Source organism: Ornithorhynchus anatinus, chromosome 1, assembly GCF_004115215.2.
Source record: "Ornithorhynchus anatinus isolate Pmale09 chromosome 1, mOrnAna1.pri.v4, whole genome shotgun sequence".
Taxonomy (NCBI): Eukaryota; Metazoa; Chordata; class Mammalia; order Monotremata; family Ornithorhynchidae; genus Ornithorhynchus; species Ornithorhynchus anatinus.
Genome location: NC_041728.1, coordinates 185,219,462 through 185,245,618, shown reverse-complemented (window position 1 = coordinate 185,245,618; position 26,157 = coordinate 185,219,462). Strand labels below are relative to the sequence as shown.

General features: G+C 56.7%; 1 protein-coding gene across 1 annotated transcript; it reads left to right on the top strand.

Annotated features, from left to right (window-relative positions):
• Positions 1 to 2,213: 2,213 nt before the first annotated feature.
• Positions 2,214 to 16,889, top strand: LOC120638699 (kalirin-like). The gene is made up of 5 exons (XM_039913613.1): positions 2,214 to 2,384; positions 4,188 to 4,247; positions 12,587 to 12,614; positions 14,835 to 15,006; positions 16,639 to 16,889. The coding sequence occupies exons 1-5, from the start codon at positions 2,286 to 2,288 to the stop codon at positions 16,880 to 16,882; spliced, it is 603 nt and encodes a 200-aa protein (XP_039769547.1). The 5' UTR covers positions 2,214 to 2,285; the 3' UTR covers positions 16,883 to 16,889.
• Positions 16,890 to 26,157: the final 9,268 nt, after the last annotated feature.

The following is a 26,157-nucleotide window of genomic DNA, read 5'->3' as shown; positions in this document are numbered from 1 at the left end:
CTCGCCTTGTGGGGGTCTGAGGTCGGGGGTCAGGGGCCAGGTTGTGGGCCAGGGGGTTGGGCGGTTGCCCTTTAGCTGCACTGACTGACTGGAGGCAGGGTGGGCGGTGGGGGAGTGGGCAATGGGGCCCCACGTGCCTGAGCTGGACACGCCAAATCCACGGGCTCAAAGCAGCGGCTCACGGGTCCCTCCTCCACCCCTTCCTCTCCTGCCATGCTGAGCTAGGCCAGGGCAGGGCACTGCACTCCCTTCCCACTTTACCCCTCGACCTCCCCGACCCCTCCCCTCAGTTGCCCCTTCCTCTACGGCCCCCCCACCGCCACAGAGCGGGGCCAGGGCAGGAGTCGTGGAAGAGGCCGGGGAAGGGGCTCGGGGTTGTGTCTCTGGGGTGGGGGAGCTTCCCCTGGCCCCGGTGGAAGCCTGAGAGGAAGCCTGGGTTGAAGTGGCAGTGGGACAACCTGATTCCCCTGTGTCTACCCCAGCGCTTAGAACAGTGCTCAGCACATAGTAAGCGCTTAACAAATACCAGCATTAAGTGAGCAGAGTCCCGTGGAGGAGGGGAACGGGATCTGTTTTCCCTTTACAGATCTGAGAACTTTCGTCTTTAGCAGGTTTTAAAAGGAAACATCAACATTTTAAATATAGGGGCCTGGCAGAAGCAGGGCAAGGGCAGGCAAGGGCAAGGGCAGGGCTGGATGGGCCGGCAGGGCAGCATGGACAGAGGTAAGGCTGGACAGGACAGGTGAAAGGGGCAGGAGGGGCGAGCTGGGGCAGGGCAGGAAGGGAGGAAGGGGCAGGATGGGTAGAAACAGGGCAGGGCAGGGTGGGCGGATGGATGGGAGGGGCAGGATGGCACCTCCCTTCAGCCACCCCGGCAGCACAGAGCTGTGAAGGGCTCAGCCTTGGCCGCCACCAACCCTGCCCCCCTCCAAAACCCAGGCTGTGCCTGTCCCCCTGCCCCACCAGCCCTGTCCTCCTCCCCCAAGTCTGTGGCAGTGTAGCTTGTTGTCCCCTCTCTGGTCCTTCTTGGGGAGGATGGGAGGGGCTCTGGGCAGAGCCGGGGGCATCAGGGGGGCCAGGGGGGGCAGCCGAGTCACGGGCCAAGGTGGTGGCTGCAGGCTGCTGTCGAGGGAGGGGTGTGGCATCCTCGTCTGGTCTTTCTTACAGCCAGAGGTGGAAGCAGGGCACTGAAGGCAACCGGGGTAATGGGCCTGGTGCCATGGCAGGGCAGGATAGCATGGGCAGCGTCATTCATTCATTCATTCATTCATTCATTCATTCATTCGATCGTATATACTGAGCGCTTACTGTGTGCAGAGCACGGAGAGGACAATATAACAATAAGCAGACACATTCCCTGCCCACATTGAGTTGCCAGTCTAGAGGTGGGGTGACGTACAACATTACAAATTAATAAATGATGGATATCAGTGGTGTGGGCCTGGGAAGGGGGAAGAACAAAGGGAGCGAGTCAGGGTAACATGGGAATGGAAAGGAGGAAAGGAGGGGCTTAGTCTGGGAAGGCCTCTTGGAGGAGGTGGGCCTTCAATAAGGCTTTGAAGTGAGGGGAAGAGTCACCGTCTGGGGGATTTGAGGAGGGAGGGCGTCCCAGGCCAGAGGCAGGACGTGGGCCAGGGGTCGGCGGTGAAACAGGCGAGATTGAAGCCCAGTGAGGAGGATGGCACTAGAGTGAGGTGAGCAGGTTGGGTTGCGGAAGGACGGAAGCGAGGCCAGGTAGGAGGGGGCAAAGTGGTGGAGGGCTTTAGCAGTGGGGGCAATGCCAAGGCAGGACAGAGCAGCAGAGGCAGCATCATGGCCAGAGAGAGCAGCGAGGGAAGTGAGAGAGCGTGAGAGGGCAGGGTAGCAGGGGTAGTGCCATGGCAGGTCAGGGCAATACCACAGCAGGGCAGCACTGGCTCCCCCTTTGCCCTCCCGCCCTCTTTCTCCTCCTTAGCTCCCCTGCTCCCGGGAGGCTGTGAATTCCAGGAACCTCCCTGCCCTTGGGCCAACTGGTCACTTGGGGGCAAAGGGCACCTCCGCCCCGCTCCCCACACCAGGCTGCACCCTGGACACGGCCGCTGATCTGGGCAACCCCCCCCACCCCCCCGCACCTCCACCCCAGCCCCCTTGGCCTCCCTGGGCCAGCCCGGCAGCAGAAGCGGAAGCCCCCCCGGGGCGGGTGGGGGCTTCCCGGCCGCCGCCCCTGCCCCGGCTCCGAGCGGAGGGGTGACGGGTACGACGTTTCTTGGCACCACAGGAAGTCTTGCTCCTGGCACACACTGCGCATGAGGAAGCGGGCAGAGAAGGACAGCATGGGCAAGAGCGGAGCCCCCAGCCCGCCACGGAAACCCAAGGAGCCCCTGGCCCACACGCCCCCCGTCAGAGTGAGTATGGCCCCCAGCCTGCTCTCCCACAGGGGTTGGGGGGGGGCGGGACCCTCCCCACGTAAGATGGCTCGGAATCATCAGTCAATCACTTGTATTTATTAAGCACTTGACATTTGCAGAGCACTGTACTAAGTGCTTGGGAGAGCACAGTACAATGATAGACATATTCCCTGCCCACAGAGAGCTTACAGTTTAGGGGGGGATTTATTGAGCACTTACTGTGTGCAGAGCACTTATAATAATAATAATAACAATATTGTTAAGCATTTACCATGTGCCAGGCACTGGGGTAGATGTGAGCTAAGTGGGTTGCTCACAGTCTTAATCCCCATTTTACAGATGAGAGAACTGAGGAACAGAGTGGTTAAGTGACTTGCCCAAGGTCACAGAGCAGACACGTGGCAGAGCTGGGATTAGAACTCATGACCTTCTGACTCTGAAGCCTATGCTCTTTGCACTAAGCCACACTGCTTCTCAGGAGTTCCCTCATCTGTAAAAGGATTAAGACTGTGAGCCCCATGTGGGACAACCCGATCACCTAGTATCTACCCTAATTCTTAGAACAGTGCTTGGCACATAGTAAGTACTTAATAAACACTGTCATTATTAATTATTATTACTAAGTGGAAGGCAGTGCCTCCATCCTCCTTTGGTCCCAGAGTCTAAGAGGGAGAGCAGGGTCATCTCCCCCTTGGACAGAGGAAGAAACTGAGGCTCAGAAGAGCAGCACGGCATAGTGGATAAAGCACAGGCCTGGGAGTCAGAAGGCCATGAGTTTTAATCCCTCCTCCACCTCTTGCTGGCTGTGTGGTCTTGGGCAAATCACTTCAATTCTCTGGACCTCAGTTACCTCATCTGTAAAATGGGGCTGAAGATTGTGATCTCCACGTGGGAGAGGGACTGTGTCCAACCCAATTTGCTTGTATCTTCCCCAGTGCTTAGTACAGTGCCTGGCACATAGTAAGCACTTAACAAATGCCATAATTAGTATTATTATTATTAGAGAGGTTGAGTGACTGGCCCAAGGTCACACAGCAGTCCGAGGGCAGAGCTGGCCCTCCAACCCAGATCATATTAACATCCATCTCCCCCTCTAGACTGTAACCTCGTTGTGGGCAAGGAATGTGTCTTTTTATTGTTCTATTGTGCTCTCCCAAGCGCTTACTACAGTGCTCTGCACACATCTGTAAAATGGGGATTGAGACTGTGAGCCCCATATGGGACAGGGACTGTGTCCAACGATCTGCTTGTATCCAACCCAGTGCCTGGCACATAGTTAAGTGCTTAACAAATACCATTAAAAAAATAATAAAATAAATAAATATGATCAAATAGATGAATGAATGAATTGTGATGCCTCACCCTATGCGCTTCTCCCCGGGGCACACTGCCAACAGTGGCTCCTCACCCGGCCAGGCTCTATGGCCTTTAGGCCCGAGGCCAGTGATGATGATGATGGCATTTGTTAAGCATTTACAATGTGCCAAGCACTGTTCTAAGCACTGGGAGGGAGATTGAGGGCTGTGGGGAGTGGGTGGTCTGGTACTCTGGCCCACAGAAGTAACCCCGCCCTGAACCCAGCCCCCACCCATGCTGGCCACGACCACCATCACCCCGTCGGTCCATCCCGGCCGGGCGGCCCGTCCCCAGCGGCCGCTGAGGGGCAAGAGACTAGGCCGTGGGTCTGACCGGGTGCCCACCTCCCCAAGCCTGGGACCCCAACCCTAACCGTCTCTCTCTGTATCTCTCTCTGTTCTCTCTGTCTCTCCTTTCCTTCCAACACAACACATGCGGGCCCAGGAGGCACCCAGCTCAGAGGACTCCGAGTGTGACGATCTCGACCCCAACACTAGCATGGAGGTAGGGGGTCCACGGTGGGGAGTCCCGCCCCCTGATGGGTTGGGACGTGCCCACACACCCGGGTGGTGTTGGGGGGCATGGGGAGGGCGAGGGGACCATAGGGTGTGCGCACTGATGGTCCTCGGGGGGAGTCCTGCCCTCTTCTGGGCAGGAGAAGGGGGTGGGCCAGGCCAGGAACAGGCTGGGTGTCCCTGGGGTGTGGCCTCTATGGGCTCCATGGTGGAGACTCGGTGACTAAGGTATTGGTTCAGCGCTCGCTCTGTGCCAAGCACTGTGTCCAACCCTGGGGCCGATTCATTCATTCATTCAATAGTATTTATTGAGCACTTACTATGTACAGAGCACTGTACTAAGCGCTTGGAATGTACAATTAGGCAACAGATAGAGACCATCCCTGCCCAATAATGGGCTCACAGTCTAAACAAGAGGCTCACAAGGAGGATGATCAAATTGGACACCGTCCCCGGCCCCCTGGGGACTTCCAGTCTGAGAGAAAGAGACAAGGGGAATCTCATCCCCATTGTATGGCTGGGGAAACTGAGGCCCAGAGAGGGTAACCGATTGGCTCAAGGTCACACAGCAGGCCAGGCTCAGATCCAGAGGTAGCAGCCCAGTCTCCTCCTCCCAGGCCTGTGCTCCGTCCACTAGGCCTCACTGCCCTCTGCCAACCCTAGCCTTTGCTGAGTCCCTGCAGCTCCAGCTGTGTCCCCCCACAACCTCACCGGCACCAGTTGCGTAGCCTGGATAGGAGAGGAGCTCTGGGGGGGGTGGCAGGGTGTGGGGGAAGGCCAGATGGGTGGGGGGAGAGACCCCCTGGGTAAGGGGGTGATGGAAGGAAGCTGCAGGCCCAGGTGGCCCCCGGGGCTGGGCTGTTCGTAATGACATAATAGGGCTGTGGTCCTCCAGCAAAGGGCTGCAATGTTCTGGGGGCAGGGACGCCCCCCCTTGATGGCCAGACTCCGGGAGGAAGGGGCAGGGCCATCGGAGGCTGGGGGCCTCCTGGCCTCCCTCTCTTCCCCTCCCTTCCCTTTGGCTGGCAGGACTGTAGGACCAGTGTTGAGGACGTGGCTGTGGGCGGAGAGATGACACCGGGGAGGGAGCAGTAGTGCGGCCTAGGGGGAAGAGCCCGGGCCTGGGAGCCAGAAGGCCTGGGTTCTAATCCTGGATCTGCCACTTGTCTGCTGTGTGACCTTGGGCAAGTCACTTCTCTGGGTTTCAGTGACCTCATCTGTCAAATGGGGATTAAGTCTGTGAGCCCCATGTGGGACAGGGACTGTGTCCAACCTAACTAGCTTGTAGCTACCCCGGTGCTTAGTACAGTGCCTGTGCCTCATATTAAGCGCTTAACATATACCCTAGAAAAAGGGGGGGAACGGCCTGTGGCCAGCCTGGGTGTGTCCGCTGGTTCTGCTGGTCCTCCTGGTCTGTTGCTCCCCATCCACCCACTCCATTCCCGGCTTCTTCCTCCTTCCGCTTCCTCCTCCCCACCACCCTGTCTCATCATCCCTGTCCCCCACCCAACCCTTGACCCTTCCACCCCTGAATCCCCTCCACCTCTGCTTTCCACCCCTGCCCCGTCCTTCTCCCTCTATCCCTGACCCCCCGAACCCCATCTCCTCCATCCTTGACCCCTCCACCCCTGCTCCCCACCCATGACCCCTTCACCCCGACCCATCCCTTCTAACCCCCTCCCAGACTCCAATTACAGGCCAGGACTGTCCTACCCAACTCCCCAGTGTTCTCCATTAAGCACCCTGGGGTCTGGAGCCCAGTATAATAATAATAATAAAAATAATAATGATAATAATGATTATGGTATTTGTTAAGCACTTACTATGTGCAAGGCACTATGCCAAGCACTGGGGTAGGTACAAAGTAATTGGTTTGGGCACAGTCCCTGTCCCACATGGGACTCACAGTCTTAATCCCTACTTTACAGATGAGATAACTGAGGCACAGAGAAGTGAAGTGTTTTGCCCAAGGTCTCACAGCCAAGTGGCAGACCCGGGATTAGAACCCATGATCTTCTGACTCCCAGGCCCATGCTTTATCCACTACATCATCACAGCCCTGCAGAGAAGGACAGGACACTACCAGCCCCACAGAGTCTCAATTTGCCCCACCCCCTACCCCCCGCCATCCCCTTCCCTCATAAACTAAAAACTGCTCCTAGCCCAATCAGTCCACTTAATCTCCTTCTCTTTCCTCTTCTTCCCCTCTTGTCTCTCTCCTCCCCTCACTTCCTCTCTCCTCCCCTAATAATAACAATAGTTATAATGACTGTGGTATTTGTGAAGCGCTTACTATGAGTCAAACGCTATCCACAAGCTGGGATAGTAGACCCAAGACAAGGGGAAGCAGCATGGCCTAGGGAATCATCCGCATAGAGATGGGAGTTGAAGCCGTGGGAGCGAACCAGTTCTCCAAAGGAGGGGGTGTAGATAGAGAACAGAAGGGGATCCAGAACTGAGCCCTGAGGGACTCCCACAACGAGGGCGTGGGAGGCGGAGGAGGAGCCCGCGAAAGGGACAGAGAAGGAGCGGCCAGAGAGACAGGAGGCGGATGAGGAGAGAAATGAAGGGACTTTCCCAAGGTCACGCGAAAGGGAAGTGGCCGAACCAGGATTAGAACCCAGGTCTTTTAACTCCCAGCCCCGGGCTCCTTCTATTAGGCCTTGCTGTTTCCCCTCCCAATCTTTCCCGCCTTATTCTTTTTTCTCCTCTCCCTCCCTTCTCTCTCCTTCCGGCCTCCATCCACGTCCCTCCCTCCCTTTCCCCATAGAATGGGGGGTGGGAGCGGGGAGATCCCATGTAGCAGGGTAGGGGCCAACACTACTCAGTGCTTAGGACAGTACTAATAAGTGCTCAATAAATACCATTGATTAAATGGTCGATTAATTGGGAGAAAGGAGCTCGGAGCTTCTTGTAGGGAAGAGATGTCAAAGCTGGGGTCAGAGTTCCTCAGGCGGACATGTCCGGAACAGAAGGATGGCTGGGGGTCAGCTGGGGTCAGCTGGCACAAGAAAGGGCATTCGGGCCTGCAGCGGAGTCTGCTCAGAGGGCGCCAAGATCTCTTCCCTTCAGCCTCCACTGAGGAGGCCGGCAGCGAGACTCACTCACACTTGCTAGACGAAAGATCCAAGAGACAGGTTGGAGCGCTGGAGTCCGAATGGGCGAAGGAGACGGAGTCAAAGCCTCCACCCCCTCCGGCCCTCCCCCGTCCGAAGCATTCCGAGGTATGCCCCCAGAGCTCCTGCCGAGAGTTCTGACCAGGAGTGGGGCCCGACCTGTCGTTACAAATGGCGCCTAAGCAGCACCAAATGGACAGTGCGTCGATTGTTCCCGTCCCCGGGCCGCGCTCTGATGGGGAGGATCTGGCACCGGTGTCTGGTGGTATTCCAGGGAAGAGGAAGCTGCCATTAAAGATAATCCCGTCCCACTTCCCGCCACTTGTCCCAACCCCTCGGGGAGTTTGAGAAAGTCCGGGAGACTCCGCCAGAATTCTGCCCGTCATGGGGTGAGGGAGGGGCTGCCGTCAGCGACGTGCCATCGCTGTCCTCTGCAGGGACCACGGGGCCTGAGGGGGTTAGCCCGAACCAGAGCCCACACGATATATTTAGATTTTCAAAGCTCCACACGCTGGCAAGGATCCTCACCCGGGGCTTTTTTCAAGCCTGAGGAGGCAAGGGAGGGGAAGGTACATTGTGTCCTGGATAAAACATGCAGCTGAGGACTGAGGTGGGGAAGGGTCAGGGTGGGACAGGCTTGATTTTAGCCTTTCCATAATAAGAGAAGCAGCGTGGCTTAGTGGCTAGAGCCTGGGCCCAGGATTCAGAGGACCTGGGTTCTGATCCCGGCTCCCCCACGTGTCTGCTGTGTGCCCTTGGCCCTCAACCTCAGTCCCACAGCACTTATGTCTGTGTCCGACTTTTTTTTTAAGAGATATTTGTTAACCATTAACCTCCCAGCCTCCTGTCTCTCCCTGCTCCAGTCCATACTAAAGTCTGATGCCTGGATCTTTCTTCTAAAAAACATTGAGAGCATGTCACCCAACTCCTCAAGAAAGTTCAGTGGTTGGCCATCCACCTCCACATCAAACAAAACCTCCTCACCATTGGCTTTAAAGCCCTCAATCACCTTGCCCTCTCCTATCTCACCTCGCTTCTCTACTGCTCCAACCCAGCCCGGCCAGTTCACTCCTCTGGTGCTGCTAATCTGCTCCCTGGGCTTCCATCTCACCTGTCTCGCCACTGATCCCTGGCCTACATCCTGCCTCTGACCCGGAACGCCCTTCCTCCTCAAATCCCACAGACAATGACTCTCCCCCTGCCTTTAAAGTCTTATTGAAGGCATATGTCCTCCAAGAAGCCTTCCCTAACTAATCCTCCCCTTTCCTTCCTCTTCTCCCACTCCCTTCTGTGTCTCCCTCCCTTGCTTTGCTCCCTTTGCTCTTCCCCTTTCACAGTCCCATAGCACTTATGTACCTATCTCTAATTATTTATTATATTGATATCTGTCTCCCCCCTTCTAGACTGTAAACTTGTTGTGAGCTGGAAATATGTCTATTTCATGTGGTATTGTACTCTCCCAAGTGCTCAGTGCTCTGCACACAGTAAGCGCTTAATAAATATGATTGAATGAAGGAAGTTAAGCACTTACTATGTGCCAGCCAATGTACTAAATGCTGGGGTGGATACAATCAAGTTGAACACAATCCATGTCCCACCTGGGATCCCAGTCTTAATCCCCATTTTATGGATGAGGTAACTGAGGCTCAGAGAAATGAAGCATCCAAGATCACATGGCAGACAAGTGGTGGTGGAGCTGGGATTAGAACCCAGGTCCTTCTGACTCCCAGCCCTGTGTTGTATCCACTAGGACACGCTGCTTCCCCATTTATTTTAATGTCTGATTCCCCCTCTAGAGTTTACCAGTGGCAGAGCTGGGATTAGAACCCATGACCTTCTGATTCCCAGGCCTGTGCTCTAGCCACTACGCCACGCTGCTTCTCCCAAGCACTTACTACGGTGTTCTGCACACAGTAACCTCTCAATAAGTGCCACCGATTGATTGATACAGATCTAAGGGCAAAGGCAATGCCAAAGGGAAAAGGAGTCAGAGAAACGAGGGGTTAGTGGAGGAAAGCTTCATGGAGGAGGTGTGATTTTAGTAGGGCTTTGAAGTTGGGGGGGAAGCGATGGTCTGTAGAACATGAAAGGGAAGGAAATTCCGGGCCAGAGGCAAGATGTTGGCGAGGGGTGGGCAGAGAGATAAAAGAGATCGAGTTCCAGGAGTAAGTTGTCATTAGAGGAGCGGAGCATGTGGCCTGCACTGGGCAGGGATTTTCTCTCTCTGTTGCCGAATTGTACATCTCAAGCGCTTAGTACAGTGCTTTGCGCATAGTAAGCGCTCAATAAATACTATTGAATGAATGAATTAATAGGGGATCAGTCGGCGGACGGGGTATGCTAACTGACAGCTTTAAAGCCCATGCTGAGGGGTTTCTGTTTATTGCGGAGGGAGACAGGCAACCACTGGAGGGTCTTGAGGAGGGGGGAGAGGTGGACTGAGCATTTTGAAGAGACTGATGTGAACAGCAGAGTGAGGTATGTAGATGAGAGAGGGCAGAGACTGGAGGCAGGGAGGCCAAGGAGGAAACACTGATGCAGGAGTCGAGGCGGGATCTAACAAGAGCTCGGACTGGTGTGGTAGCTGTTTGGGTGGAGGCGGAGGGGGGCAGGGAGACCCCCTCACCCTCCCCTCACCTAGCTTAAACGCTTAGGACAGTGCTTTGCACCCAGTAAACGCTCATTAAATACAATTAAATTGAATAACTTGCAAATCGGCTTGCACTGGGGCCCTTGCTGTGCCGCCCCTGGCCGACACCTGAGCAGCAGCAGTTGTCGGTGGCTGGAGGAGTGTGAGAATTTCTTGTCTACCCACTCCCGTGTTCTCTCCTAAGCGCTCAGCACAGTGCTCTGCTCACAGTAGTCTGAGAACACTGGAGGGCTGGGATCGTGTCTACTAACTCCAGTGTCCTTCCCCAAGTGCTCAGTGCAGCAGTCTGCACACAAGAGGTTGTAAGCTCCTTGAAGACAGGGATTGTATCTACTAACTCGTATTCACATTCATTCAGTGGTATTTATTGAGCTCTTACTGTGTGCAGAGCACTGTACTAAGCACTTGGGAGAGTACAGTATAACAATAAACAGACACCTTCCCTGCGCACAACGAGTTTACAGTTTAGAGCAGAAGTGGCAGGGCCTAGTAGACAGAGCTCGGGCCTGGGTGTCAGAAGGTCATGGGGTCTAATCCCAGCTCCGCCACTCGTCCGCTGTGTGACCTTGGGCAAGTCACTTCACATCTCTGGGCCTCAGTTCCCTCACCTGTAAAATGGTCATTAAGACTGCGAACCCCAAGTGGAACGGAGACTGTGTCCAACCCGATTTGCTTGTATTCCCCCACAGCGCTTAGTACAGTACCTGGCACATAGTAAGCATTTAACAAATACCATAATTTGCTTTTAGACAGACATTAATATCATTCATTCAATCATATTTATTGAGCGCTTACTGTATCCAAAGCAATAATAATAATAATGTTGGTATTTGTTAAGCGCTTACTATGTGTCGAGCACTGTTCTAAGCGCTGGGGTAACTGTACTAAGTACTTATAAGAGCTGTAGGGCTGGGAGGGAGGAAGGGCATAGAAAGGGAGCAAGTTGGGGCGGGGCAGAAGGGGAGTGGGAAAAGAGGAAAAGGAGGCTTGTACTCTCCCAAGCACTCAGTACAGTGCTCTGTATACACTGTAAACTGTAAGCTCCTAGAGGTCAGGGACTGGGTGTACTAACTGCCCAGCCCTCAGTACAGTGCTTAGCACATAGAAGGTGCTCTGTAAATACTATTAATTGATATTAATTGCTCAGACGAAGGGTCATGCGGGCCAGCATCGGATTTCTAACCCTTGACCCCCAGGCAAACCGTTATGGTGGACCCTCCATCACACCAGACCCTCCTGCTCTCCAATCAATCAATGATATCCATGGAGTGCTTACTGTATGCAGAGCACTGCATTAAGCACTTGGGAGAGTACTAGCCTAATGGATAGAGCATAGGTCTGGGGGTCAGAAGGACACTTATCTGCTGTGTGACCTTGGGCAAGTCACTTCACTTCTCTTACCTCATCTGCAAAATGGAGATTAAGACCATGTGTCCCATGGGGGACAGGGTCTGTGTCCAAACTGATTAACTTGTATCTACCCCAGTGCTTAGTTCAGTGCCTGGCTCATAGTAAGTGCTTAACAAATATTGAATATATATATATATATATATATATATATATATATATATATAAAATCTACCACAGTGACCCAGTGTCCCTGAGTCTCCCTGATAATCCAGCACGGACCATCTCACACTCCTGACAATCCCCTCTCCATCCCTGACTCTCCCCAGTGCCCCAACACGGACCATCCAACTCCCCTGGCTCTTCCCTCTCCATCCTTGACTCTCCCCTCTTTCTGGCCTCTTTTTTTATGATATTTGGTAAGAACACACTATGTGTCAAACATAGTACGGAAAACATAACACAGCAATAAAGAGAGACAATCCCTGCCCACAGCGGGCTCACAGTCTTGGGCGGGGGGTGGGTAGATAGACATCAAAACAAGTAAAGAGACATCAATATAAATAAATAGAATTATAAATATATGCATATATACACAAGTGCTGTGGGGCGGGAAGAGGAGGGGAAGAGCAAAGGAAGCAAGTTGAGGTGATGCGGAAGGGTAAGCGCTTAACAAGTACTTAACAAGAGAAGCAGCGTGGCTCAGTGGAAAGAGCACGGGCTTTGAAGTCAGAGGTCATGGGTTCGAATCCCCGCTCGGCCACTTGTCAGCTGTGTGACTTTGGGCAAGTCACTTCACTTCTCGGTGCCTCAGTTACCTCATCTGTAAAATGGGGATTAAGATTGTGAGCCCCACGTGGGACAACCTTTCATTCAATAGTATTTATTGAGCGCTTACTATGTGCAGAGCACTGTACTAAGCGCTTGGGATGAACAAGTCGGCAACAGATAGAGACAGTCCCTGCCGTTTGACGGCTTACAGTCTAATCGACGGGATTCCCCTGTGTCTACCCCAGCGCTTAGAACAGTGCTCGGCACATAGTAAGCGCTTAACAAATACCAACATTAACATTACTATTATTATTAATGTTATTATTATCATTTTATTATCCCTGGCCACCACAATCTTCCAATCTGGTAGTTTTCAGCTGCTCTGTGGGCAACAGAAAGATGGGGATTTCTGGGCCTCACACTTTTTGCTTTTTCTTTTTTCAGATCTTGAATCCGAATTTCATCCAGGATGGTGAGTTGTGTGCGGTGCGTGCCCATTCCCTTTACCCACCTGCCCCAGCCCCCGACCCCCGACCTCATCCTCTAACCCACCCCCTGCCCACCTGCCCCCCACCCACCCCTGCCCCAATCCCATGCAGCATAGCTTCATGGCTAGAGCCCAGGCCTGGGAGTCAGAAGGACCTGGGTTCTAATTCCCACTTCTCCACTTTTCTGTTGTGTGGCCTTTGACAAGTCACTTCACTTCTCTGGGCCTCATTTCCCTCATCTGTAAAATGGGGGTTAAGAATGTGACCCTTATGGGGGACAGGGACTGTGTCCAACTTGATTAACTTAAATCTACCCCGATGCTTTGAATGGTGCCTGATACATGGGTTCTAATCCCGGCTCCATCACTTGTCGGCTGAGTGACCTTGAAAAGCAGCGTGGGTCAGTGGAAAGAGTCCGGGCTTGGGAGTCAGAGTTCATGGGTTTGAATCCCGGCTCTGCCACTTGCCAGCTGTGTGACTGTGGGCAAGTCACTTCACTTCTCTGTGCCTCAGTTCCCTCATCTGTAAAATAGGGATTAACTGTGAGCCTCACGTGGGACAACCTGATTACCCTGTATCTAACCCAGCGCTTTGAACAATGCTCTGCATATAGTAAGCACTTAACAAATACCAAAATAAAATAAATAAATGTCACTTCACTTCCCTGGGCCTCAGTTCTCTCATCTGGGGATTGAGCCTGGGAGCTCCACGTGGGACAGGGACTGTGTCCAACTTGATTTGACAAATATCATCATCATCGTCATAATAATAATAACATAGTAAGGACATAAGAAGTACCATCATTATGATTATTGGCTCAGTGAAAAGAGCATGGGTTTTGGAGTCAGAGGTCATGAGATCGAATCCCAGCTCTGCCACTTGTCAGCTGTGTGACTGTGGGCAAGTCACTTAACTTCTCTGGGCCTCCGTTCCCTCATCTGTAAAATGGGGATTAAGACTGTGAACCCCACGCGGGACAATCTGATTCCCCTGTGTCTTCCCCAGCGCTTAGAACAGTGCTCGGCACATAGTAAGCGCTTAACAAATACCAATATTATTATTATTATTATTATCATTATTATTGTCATTATTATTAGTGGCCCCGCCCGCGACCACGCCCATAGAGTGACGTGTCAGGCCACAACCTCAACACTGGCCCCGCCCCCGGACTCAACCCACCGTCTGAGCCTGCGCATTGCCCCGCCCTCAGCAGCGGCCCCACCCCCCGGCCCTGCCTTCTGCCCCCAATAATGAGAATAATAGTAACAATAATCATAATAATTGTGGTATTTATTCAGCACTTACTGTGTGCCAGGCACTGTACTAAGCGCTAGGGTGGATACCAGCAAATGGAGTTAGACACAGTTCCTGTCCCACACGGGGCTCACAGTCTCCATCCCCATTTTACAGATGAGGAAACTGAGGCCCAGAGAAGAGAAGCGATTTGCCCAAGCTCACACAGCAGACGAGTGGCAGAGTCAGGATTAAAACCCAAGATCTTCTGACTCCTAGGCCCATGCACTATAATAATAATCATAATAATATTGGTATTTGTTAAGCGCTTACTAGGTGCCAAGCACTGTTCTAAGCACTGGGGTAGATACAGGGTCATCAGGTTGTCCCACGTGGAGCTCACAGTCTTCATCCCCATTTTATAGCTGAGGTCACTGAGGCACAGAGAAGTGAAGTGACTTGCCCAAAGTCACACAGCTGACAAGAGGCAGAGTCAGGATTAGAACCCATGACCTCCGACTCCCAAGCCCGGGCTCTTTCCGCTGAGCCACCCTGCTCCTCTATTCGCTACACTTAAGAATAATAATAATTGTGGTATTTGTTTAGCACTTACTGTGGGCCAGGCACTGTACTAAGCCCTGGGCCAAGTCAACTGGGCTGTGCACGGTCCCTGTCCCACCTGGGGCTCACAGTCTTAGTTCCCATTTTACAGCTGAGGGAACTGAGGCCCAGAGAAGTGAAGTGACTTGCCCAAGGTCACACAGCAGACAAGTGGCATGGGTAGGATTAGAACTCAGGTCCTCCTGACTCCCAGGCCCGGGCTCTATCCACCAGGCCACGCTGCTTCTCCGCCCCAGCGCGACCGCTCCGCGCATTGTCCCCACTACCGAGCTGCCCGTCCCACGTATTGGCCTCACCCCTCACCTCCCGCCCCTCACCCCTCACCCCTCACCCCTCACCCTGCCCCACAGTGGCCCCGGAGTTCCTGGTGCCGCTGTCCGACGTGTCCTGCCTGCTGGGGGCATCGGTGACGCTGCAGTGCAAGGTGTGCGGGAGACCCCGGCCCAGCGTGTCCTGGAGGGGCCCGGACCAGACCGTCCTCAACCTCCATGCCAGCAGTGCCGCCTACATCGCCTCTGCCAGGTGCGAGGGGGCTCGGGGTGGCGGGGGGGACCTCTACCACCCAGGACCACCTCACCCCGGCACCTCCTCAGCCCGGGTCCGCATCCTGGCATCCCCTCACCCTGAGACGTCTAGCCCTGACAGGCCCAGTGGGAGGGGGCGAGGGAGGGGTGACCAAACCCTCGCCCTCGCCCACACCCTACCTCTGCCCCGAACGCCCTTCCTCCTCAAATCCCACAGACAATGACTCTCCACCCCTTCAAACCCTTATTGAAGACCCATCTCCTCCAGGAAGCCTTCCCTGACTGCATCCTCCTCTCCTCTTCTCCCACTCCCTTCTGCATCGCCCTGACTCGCTCCCTTTCTTCATCTCCCCTCCCAGTCCCACACCACTTACATCCACATCTGTCATTTATTTATTCATATTCATGTCTGTCTGCCCCTCTAGACGAGTTAACTCCATGTGGGCAGGGAATTTTTTCTGTTTATTGTTGTATTGTACTCTCCCAAGCACTTAGTACAGTGCTCTGCGCACAGCAAGCGCTTAATAAATATGAATGAATGAATTCCAGGGTGTTCAGCCCAGAGAGTCCTGGTGGAAAGGGGCGGGGGGTCTCAATCGGGGGCATCCAACCAGGACAGGACTGGTGGGGGTGGGGGGGCGAGTCGGGGGTCTCATTCCGATGGGTCTGGCCAGGACAGGACAAGTGGGAGGGGACCAAGGGAGCAGGGTCTCATCCCGGTGCCTGGGGGGGCAAGGGCCACCCCAGGGCTCTCCCATCTCTATAGAGGGGCAGTACAGGGACCAGAACATCCCAGTAGCAATGTCCTGAAGTCAGGAGGAGATACGAAAATATCGAGGAGAGATCAGGACTGGAGAGGGAGATTTGGGAATCATCCGCATAGAGGTGAGAGTTGAAGCCCTGGGAGCAAATGAGTTGTCCGAGGGAGCGAGTGTAGATGGAGACTAGAAGGGGACCCAGCAATGACCCCTGAGGGACCCCCCACAATTAGGGGGTGGGACGCAGAGGAGGAGCCCGTGAAGGACACTGAAAAGGAGCAGCCAAAGAGAGAGCAGGAGAACCAGGAGAGGATAATGTCAGTGAAGCCAAGGTTGGATAATGTTACCAGGAGAAGGGAGTGGGCCACAAAGTCGAAGGTAGTGGAGGGATCGAGGAGGAGGGTTGTTCGTTCGTTCATTTATTCAGTCGTATTTATTGAAGGCTTACTCTATGCAGAGCACTGTATCAAGCACTTGGGAGAGTACAAAAGAACAATAAACAGACAGGTTCTCTGTGCAAAATGAGTTTACAATCCACTGGGGGAGACAGACATTAATATAAAAAATAAATTACCGGGTTGTTGGTTGGGGTGAGGTGGGGTGGGGGAAAATATCTGTGTCTGTGTTTGTCTCTCATCCTCACCACCTCCCCCAAGTGAGAGGGAGAGGTTGGGTCATATCCTCACTGTCCAGAACAGAAAACCGAGGCTCAGAGAGGCTCATCGGGGTCTCCCGCACCCATTGTCCACTCGGTTGTGCCGGGTCCCGGTCCCGGGGGTGGAAAGGGTCACCGGCATGGACCAGGCTGGGGGTGCAGAGGCCCCGGCCGTCGCCCCCGATCCCTGGCAACGCCACCTTCCTCCCTCCCGCAGCGACTCTGGAGAAATCTCCCTGAAGATCTGCAATCTTATGCCACAAGACAGTGGCGTGTACACGTGCATCGCCACCAATGACCACGGGACCGCATCCACATCCGCCACGGTCAAAGTCCAAGGTGCCCGGGGGCTGGGGTCAGCAGCCCGGGAGAGGGACCACCCCCACACACTCGCTCATTCAATTGTACTTATTGAGCACTTACTGTGTGCAGAGCACTGTACTAATCGCTTGGGAGAGTAGCACAATAAACAGACACCGCCTTGGGATCTCCCTTAATAATAATAATAATAATAATAATGGTATTTGGTAAGCACTTACTATGTGTCAAGCACTGTTCTAAGCGCTGGGGTAGAAACGAGGTAATGATATTGGGTGCAGGGTCTGCCCCACATGGGGCTGACCTGGTCCCCCGTAAACAAGGGGACGATGGGCTCATGTCCCAGGGTGATGGACCGGGCTCTGCCCCCTGTGCCCGGCCAGGTGTCCCGGCTGCCCCGACCCGACCCATAGCTCAGGAGCGCAGCTGCTCCTCCGTCCTTCTGCACTGGCAGCCCCCGCCCAGCACCGGGAACTGCACCATCTCCGGCTACACGGTGGAGTACCGGGAGGAAGGTGAGCGCATGGGGCGGTGGGCTAGGGTCTCCGCGGGGGGCGCCGGACCCCGCTCCCCAAGGTCCACTCCAACGCCTGACCCCGTCGGGGTGGGGCGCCCCCTGGCGGCGGGGCGGCGCAACAGAAGGTGTGCACAACGTGGTGTCGGGCGCCCCCTGGCGGTGGGGGGAGGAACGGGCGGTGTGCACAACGTGGTGTCGGGCGCCCCCTGGCGGCAGAGGCATCGCGTTGGGGATTTGTAGGGGGCGGGGGCGGCGGCGGGGGGCGGGGGGCATGAGAGGCGGGGCCCGGGGCCCTGCAAGCTGACGTTGTAACCGGGCTAAATCTAACCCAGACCCAGAATGGCGGCACTCACTGGCGCTGCTCCAGCCAAGAGGAACATGCTACTAATATTCTCTATCATTCATTCATTGAATTTATTATTTATTTTGATTTTCATTTTTGTCATGGTTTATTTATGATTATTTATTATTTTAATTTTTTTAGTATGTATTGAGCGCCTTCTGTGTGCTGAGCATTATATTAAGCGTTCGGGAGCGGACGATAGAACAATAAGTAGACACATTCCCTGCCCACAGTGAGGTGACAGTCTAGAGGGGGAGACAGACGTGAATAGAAATCAATAAGATTAGAGTTATGGACATAAGTGGTGTGGGGCTGAATAAAAAGAGCGAGTCAGGGTGACACAGAAGGGAGTGGGGAATAAAGGAAAGGAGGACTTAGTCAGAGAAGGCTTCTTGGAGGAGATGGGCCTTCGTTAAGGTTTTGAAGTGGGTGAGAGTGACTGTCGGTGGGATTAGAGGAGGGAGGGCGCTCCGGGCCAGAGGCAGGAGGTGGGCGAGGGGTCGGCAGCGAGATAGACGAGCTGGAGGCCCAGGGAGAAGGTTGGCACTAGAGAAGCCCAAGGTATCCGGCTGGATTTCCCCTAACGCCAATCTACTTGAAAATCCGTCCATTCCCGTAGACTGTAAATTCCTTGTGGATAGGGCCGTCTATTCCCACTCTCTTGTATGGTCCTCTCCAACGCGCTCAGTCCAGTGCTCCGCACACAGTAAGCGCTCAATAAGAACCATCGATTGCTTGACTTGAGCCGGGCGCCGGCTTCTCATCAGCGCACCCCCAGACCACCCAGTCCCACGGGGAACCCCTGGACCGTCGCCACCCACCCTCTCGGCCCTTCGGGGCCCTCCCAGACCACTCCACCCGCCCGCCCAACCCCCCGGGACCCCTCCAGGACCCTCTAGGCCTCCGGGACCCCCAGACCCTCCCCAGACGTGAGACTGTCTCCGGGGTTTTAGGGCCCCAGGCTTGGCAGCAGTCGGTGGCGTCCACGCTGGACACCTACCTGGTGGTCCAGGACCTGGGCCCCGGGCGCGCCTACCAGTTCCGCGTCAGCGCCAGTAACCCCTGGGGCATCAGCCCGCCCAGCGAGGCCTCCGACTTCGTCAGGCTTCCCGAGGCCGGTGAGGAGACCCCTCCCCTCCTTCTCGGACGGACCCCCAGACCTCCCTCCCCCCCGGGGTTCCCGGCCCGAGCCCAGGGGTGAGGGCGGGAGGGAGGGGTGGACACGCTGGGGGTCGTGGCCTGGGAGGGAGGGGGTTGAGGTCACCTGGGTTCACGCCAGTCCTCGTTCCGGCCGAGGGGAGCGGCGACCGGCCTGCCCGGACCCCGGGGCATCCCCAGACCGCCCCATCCGACCCCCCGGGGCACCCCCAGTCTCCTCTGGCATCCCCAGACCGCCCCATCCGACCCCCCGGGGCACCCCCCCGATCCCCTCGGACACCCCTAGACCGCCCACCGGAGGACGCCCAGACCCCTCCCCGTCCGCCCCCCCGGAAAACCCCCAGATAGTTCATACCCCATCTCTTCCTCCCTCTTCCTTCCCCCTTTTCCTTTCCATCGCCCCCGCTCCCCTTCCCTCCTTTTCCCGTCCTGTCCCGTCCCGTGCCCCCCACCCCATCACCCCGGTGGGCCGCTCGGTCCTCCCGGGGGGCAGACTCGACCCCGGCCGGGGCCACCGTGATCTGGAAGGACAACTTTGACCTGGCCTACACGGAGCTGAACGAGATCGGGAGGTACCGGCCTGGGGGGGTCCGGGGGTCCCGGGAGAAGGGGAGGAGGAGCAGAGGGTTCCTGCCGGGACCCCTCCTATCCCTCCCCCAGGCCCAGCAGGGCCGCCCAGATAGGTCGTGGGGGGGGGAGGGGGTTGTTCAGTCAGGGTCAGCGGGCTTAGATTTTCCCAGACTGGGAAGTCAGGGGACCTGGATTCTCATCCCGGCTCCGCCACTGGTCCGCTGGGGGACCTCGGGCAAGTCACTTCGCTTCCCTGGGCCTCGGTGACCTCATCCACAAAATGGGGAATCCATCCGTGCTCTCCCTCCTACTTGGACTGGGAACCCGGTTGAAGGACCTGATTAGCTTGTACTGACCCCAGTGCTCAGTACACTGCTTGACATGTAGTAAGTGCTTAACAAATATCCCAATTATTATTATCATCGTCATTGTTACTGTGGTTTTGAGAAGCAGCATGGCTTAGTGGCAAGAGCCCGGGCATAGGAGTCGGAGGTTGTGGGTCCTGATGCCGGCTTCCGTCACTTGTCAGCTGTGTGACTTTGGGCGAGTCACTTCACTTCTCTATGTCTCGGTCACCTCAATTGTAAAATGGGGATTAAGACTGTGAGCCCCATGTGGTTCAACCCGAAAACCTTGTATCTACCCCGGTGCTTAGAACCGTGCTTGGCACATAGTAAGTGCTTAACAAATACCGTTATTATTATTACTACTATTATTAATAATTAAAATAATGGTATTTGTTAGCGCTTACTACTATTATTAATATTAATAATAATAATGGTATTTGTTAAGCGCTTACTATGTGCCAAGCATTAATGATGATGATGATGATGATGAGGGAAACAGGAATTTAGCTGTACTTTTGGGCCTCCTGCAGGCCCAGACTTGGACCCCGGTGGGGTCAGTGGTTCTTCTCTCTCCTCCATCTTCGGCTCCCCTCTCCCCATTCTCCACTCTCCTCCTCCCCACCCCCCAACCGTCCCCCCACCTGTCCCTTTCCGCCTTCCCCGCCCCCGCCGGCCCGGCCGGCACCCCCTCGCTACCCGCTAGGGGCCGGTTTGCGGTGGTGAAGAAGTGCGTGCACAAGACGACGCGGAAGGATGTGGCCGTCAAGTTCGTCAGCAAGAAGATGAAGCGGAAGGATCAGGTGGCCCACGAGGCCTCGCTCCTGCAGCATGTGCAGCACCCCCAGTTCCTCACCCTCCACGGCACCTACGAGTCCCCCACTGCCTACATCCTCGTCCTGGAGCTGTGAGGGTCGCTCGCCCCCCACCCCCTGACCCCATCCCAGCAACTGAGAAACCAATCCACAGGAGGATGTATTGAGCCCTCGTGTGCACAGCACTGTGCTAAGCACTTGGGGGAAGAGCGGGACAACAGAGTGGGGAGACACAGTCCCTGGCCGGCAGGGGGTGGGGGGCGGGTCCCAACCTGGGGAGAGGTGGCCAGTCAAGGGGGAAAGGGATTGGAGCAAGGGGGGAGTCCAGCCCGGGGAAGAGGTGGCCAGCAAAATGGGGAAGGGGAGTCCAGCTCAGAGACCAGGTGGCCAGAAAGGTGGGGGGAGGGGTGTAGCCTGGGGCAAGGTGGCCAGCAAAAGTTGGGGGAGGGGGGAGAGGGGAAGACCAGCTTAGGGCAAGGTGACCAGCAAAGAAAGGAAGAAGAGTCCAGCCTGGGGTAGAGGTAGCCAGCAAAGGAGTGGGAAGAGTCCAGGCTGGGGCTAGATAGCCAGCAAAGGGGTGGGGGGGCGGGAGTCCAGCGAGGGGCGAGGTGGCCAGCAGAGGAAGAGAGGGGAGTCCAGCCCAGGACAAGATGTCCGGTGGTGGTGTTGGCATCGTCTGTCAGCACGGTGACCGGCGGCAGCCCCCCACCCCGCAGAGAGCGAGCGTCCGGTCCGTCGGTCACCCGTCCCCCCCGGGGCCCCCCCGGACCTTCCGTCCCCAGGGTGGAGGACGGTCAGCTGCTCCAGCACGTCCTGAACCACGGCGAGCTGATGGAGGCCGAGGTGGCCTTCTACATCCGAGGCACCACCGAGGCCTTGCAATACCTGCACAACTGCCGGGTGGTGCACCTCGACATCAAGGTAGGGGCACGTCCTCCCGGCCCGCCGGACACCCAGACTGCCCACCGGACGCCCGGCCCGCTGGCCTTTACTGACCACTGCCTCCGTGCGAACCCCTGGGCTGAGCGCCGGGGAGAGGACAGTAGACCTAGTAGCCCTGGCCCCCGCCCTCCAGGAACTTCCAGTCTACTGTGTGCAGAGCACTGGACCGAGCGCTAGAGAGGGTCCCATTACCACCTGCCAGCCTACTGGGGGCCTCCAGTTTTGATGCGATTTCCCCTCCCCCCGCGCTCGCCCCTCCTCCTGCCCTTCCCCCCCTTTCTCTCCTCCCCACCCGGTCCTTCCCCTCTCTTCATCCCCCGACTCTCGCCCCTTCCCCTCCTGTCCCCCTCTCCCTCCTGCCCCTCCTCCTCCTCCTCCTCAATCCCCCCCAATCTCTCTTCCCATCCCCGACCCCTCCTCCCCCTTCCACCCCTCAACCACCCCCCGCAGCCGGAGAACTTGCTGATCGACGCGCGGCTGCCAGTGCCGCGGGTGAAGGTGATCGACCTGGAGGACGCGGTGCAGATCACCGGCCCGTGCCACGTGCACCGGCTGCTGGGCAGCGCCGAGTTCGCCGCCCCGGAGGTGGTGCGCGGGGCGCCGGTGGCGCTGGGCACCGACATGTGGAGCGTGGGTGTGCTGGCCTACCTGCTGCTCAGCGGTGTGTCGCCCTTCCTCGACGACAGCAAGGAGGAGACCTGCGACAACGTCTGCCGTGCCGACTTCAGCTTCCCCCCCGAGTACTTCGGTGCCGTCAGCCTCGACGCCCGGGACTTCGTGTCGGCCCTGCTGCAGCCCGACCCCCGGCGGAGGCCCACCGCTGCCACCTGCCTCCGGCACCCCTGGCTGCGGCCCGCCTCCCCCGCCGGGACCCCGGGGACCCCGGGGTCGCCCCTGGGCGCCGCCCCCGGGCCCCCCTCCGGACTCTCGGGCGTGGGCTCCTCTGCCGCCCCCACCCCGCTGGACACGGCCCGCCTGGCCGGCTTCGTGGAGAGACGCCGGCTCCAGCACGACGTCCGCCCGCCGCCGCCGCCCCACGCCTTCCACAGCTGCAGCCCTCGACGTCCGCCCCTCCCGGGGCCCTAGGCGCCCACCCCTCCCGGCACACCACGCCTTCATTCCTATTTCTCAGGCGCTTACTACGTGCGGAGCACCGTGTTAAGCGCTTGGAGTGGACAAGCAGCACCCCCACGGGACCCCCATACCCTCACACCCTCACGGCGGCAGCCCCCGGTGCCGCCCCACCCAGGGACCCGGACACGCCCCCTTGGGCCTGATCCCCCCCCCCCCCCCGCCACACGCCTTCCATGGCCTCAGCCCCCGGAACACGCCCCTTCCCCCCATAATAATTATAATAACGGTGGTGTTTGTGAAGCGCTTACTAGGTGCCAAGCACCGTTCTAAGCACCGGGGAAGATACAAGGTGATGAGGTTGTCCCCAGGTGGGGCTCACAGTCTTCATCCTCATTTTCCAGATGAGGGTACTGAGGCCCAGAGAAGTGAAGTGACTGGCCCAAAGTCACACAGCTGGCAAGTGGCAGAGCTGGGATTAGAATCCATGACCTCTGACTCCCAGGGCCCGGGTTCTTGCCACTGAGCCACGCTGCTTCCCCCCTCCTTCGACGAGGACACGCCCCCCCCCCCCACAAGACCTGGCCCCCGCCCCGTCCGTAGCCACACACCCCCGGGCCAGCCCAGCATCCAGAAGGTCGCCCAGAGGTACCCAAACCAGAGAGGGTCTCATCCCACTGTGGGGCCCCGGGGGCCACGGTCCGTCGGACCAAATCTTTGATTGATTGATCGATTGATGGACTCCTGGAGCCACTCCAGGTTCGATCCTGGGCAGCGGGGAGGGTTCCGTCCTCCCCCGACTTGGCGCCTCTGGCTGGGCGGGCGGGTGGGCAGTGCCTGGGCTCCTCCACCCTGCCGGGAGTCCCCGGGGCCATGGTCCTGTCACAACTCTGGCATCATACGACCGTGGGGCGAGCCTTGAGTCCCCGCCGGACCCCTGAGCAGGGTGAGGTAGTGGTCAGCGTGGCAGGGTGTTCACAGGGAGCGGGCGGTCACACCTGGCTTTGGTCTCCTCCCACAGTTCCCCCGCTCATGGACCATCCTGAATTCCACATTCCAGGTTTCGGATCCGATCTGATGCAGTCAAAAGTAGGACCGGAATGGCTACGATGATGATGGTGGTGGTGGTGGTGATGGTGTTCCCTCAGCGCTTTCTCTGCGGAGCGCTGGGATGGACACATCGGGCCGGACACAGTGCCTCTCTCCCCAGTCCCAGAGCGAGGCTTGGCGAGAATCTTATCCCCACTGTACAGAAGAGGAAACTGAGGTCTGGAGAGGTCCAGTGACTTGGCCAAGGTCACCCAGCAGGCCGAGGAGCAGAGCTGGGACTAGAAGCCTGGGCCCCAGGGACTGCCGACCGATGGACGGTCAATGTAAAAACCTGATCCCCCCCTTCCCTGACCTCTGACCCCCGACCCTCTGACGCCAACCCCCCCTCATCCCGGAATGGACTTGAGCTGCTTCTCAGGCAAACAGCCATCCTGGGGAGGGCCGTGGGGCTTGGGACGATCACACCGCTCCGGGACTCTCGTTCGACAGCCAAACAAGGGAGATGATGTCAAACACGAGGACAGAAAAATTTTCCTTCTGGTTCTTAGAATTATAGCGTCGATGAAGTGTTTACTGTATGCTAAGCCCTGGGCTAGATACAAGGTTATCAGATCAGACACAGATCCTGTCCCACAGTCCTGGACTTTCCCAAAGCGCTTAGTACAGTGCCTTGAATCCAGTAGGTGCTCAGTAAATATCGCTACCATTTTAGCAACATCCTACAGCGGGGAAACTGAGGATTCCCCCCCCCCCCATTGATCAATCGATCCATTCCATTGATCGGCTGATTGATTGCGGGTGGCCTCTGGTTCCACTCTGGGCCTCCAACCCTGGCCCAGAAATTCGGGCCCACTCCCCTCAGTGGAGAGAGGGGTCCCCTTTTCTCCTGTTGGCCCGGGGCACTGGTGCTGAAGGCCTAGGTTGCCTAGAACTGGGGTCCGGCCACCGGGCGGGTCTAGGGGTTCCCTAGGACCTGCCCCTCTGTCAGAACCAAAAGGGCTTTTCTTTCCCAGGAGTCAGAGGACCCCCGGACCCAACCCCCAGCTGAGGGCTAGGCCTGGAGGACTAGTTCCTGGTCAGTGGAAGCAGACAGCGGCCACTGGTCAGTTCAGTCCGAAAGTGCCAGGGATGGGTGGGTGATAATAATAATAATAATAATGTTGGTATTTGTTAAGCGCTTACTATGTGCCGAGCACTGTTCTAAGCGCTGGGGTAGACACAGGGGAATCAGGTTGTCCCACGTGGGGCTCACAGTCTTAATCCCCATTTTACAGATGAGGTAACTGAGGCACCGAGAAGTTAAGTGACTTGCCCAAAGTCACACAGCTGACAAGTGGTAGAGCTGGGGTTCGAACCCATGACCTCTGACTCCAAAGCCCGTGCTCTTTCCAGTGAGCCACTCTGCTTCCCTGATGCGGGGGAAGGGGAGATGTTTGGGGCTGGAACCTCAGGGGACAACAGGGGGTATGAAATCCATGTTGTTCTTCCCCCCGCTGGGTCTTGATCCCTGGGAGAATGAATCTGTGAATTTAGCCACTTTTGAGGGGGTGGTGGAAGGCTTGTGTCTGTCTCTCTCTGTCTCCTTCCCTCTGTCCCCTCTGCCCCTGCCCCATCTCTGTCCCCCTCCCTGCCCTCCTCTTTCACTCCCTCTGTCCCACTTCCCCATCTCTGTCTCTCTGCCTCTGTCTCCCTCCCTTCTTCTATTTCTCCCTGTCTCTTCTAAATCTCTCTTTCTCCTTGTCTCTGTCTCTTCCTTGCTCCCTCTCTTGTTCTCTGTATCTTGGTATCTCTCCTTCCCTGCCCCTCTCTGTCAGTCTCCTTCCCTCTTTCCCTCCCCACCCCACCCCACTTTGTCTTTTTGTTTCAGTCTCTCTTCCTCTCTCTTTCCCTCCCTTCCCTCCCTCTCTTCCTCCCCCCTCCTCGTCTTACCCTCACCCTTCTTCTTTTACTCCCTTTCTTCCCCTTCCTGCCTCCTATCTCTGTCTGTCTCCCTTCCTTCCTCTTTTTCTCCCCGTCTCCTCTAAATCCCTCTGTCTCTTTTTCTCTGTCTCCTTCCCTGCTCCCTCTTTTGTTCTCTATTTTGGTATCTCTCCTTCCCTGCCCCCTCTCTGTCTCTCTGTCTCCTTCCCTCTTTCCCTCCTGCCCCCCATCTCCTGTCTCCCTCTCTCTCGGCCTCTCCCTCCCTTTTCCCCCTCTCTGACTCTTGGTTTCCCCATCTCTTTCCCTCCCTGTCCCCCCCACCCCATCTCCTGTCTCCATCTCTCTGTCTCTCCCTCCCCCTTTTCCCCCCTGCTCCCAGCCACAGCCCCAGAACCCTCTCTGATCCCCGTTTCCTTCGGGCCTGGGGAGGACCATGGTGGGGCACCAATTCCCCAGAGCCCCCCGGTGGGGAGGGAGCCCTGTGCCTGATGTGTCCACGTCTAGGCTGGGCCTGGGGTCCTCCGGGCCTGGGTCCACTGCTCCAGAAGGAGGAGGACAATCCACACAGCACTGCAGGCCTTGGGCCTGCCCCTCTGCCCTCCCTGCCACTGTGCCAGATCATGAGGGGCAGACTCAGCCGTACAGGTGGTCCAGTGTGGTACGAGAGGCTCCTCTTCTGTGCCCCGAG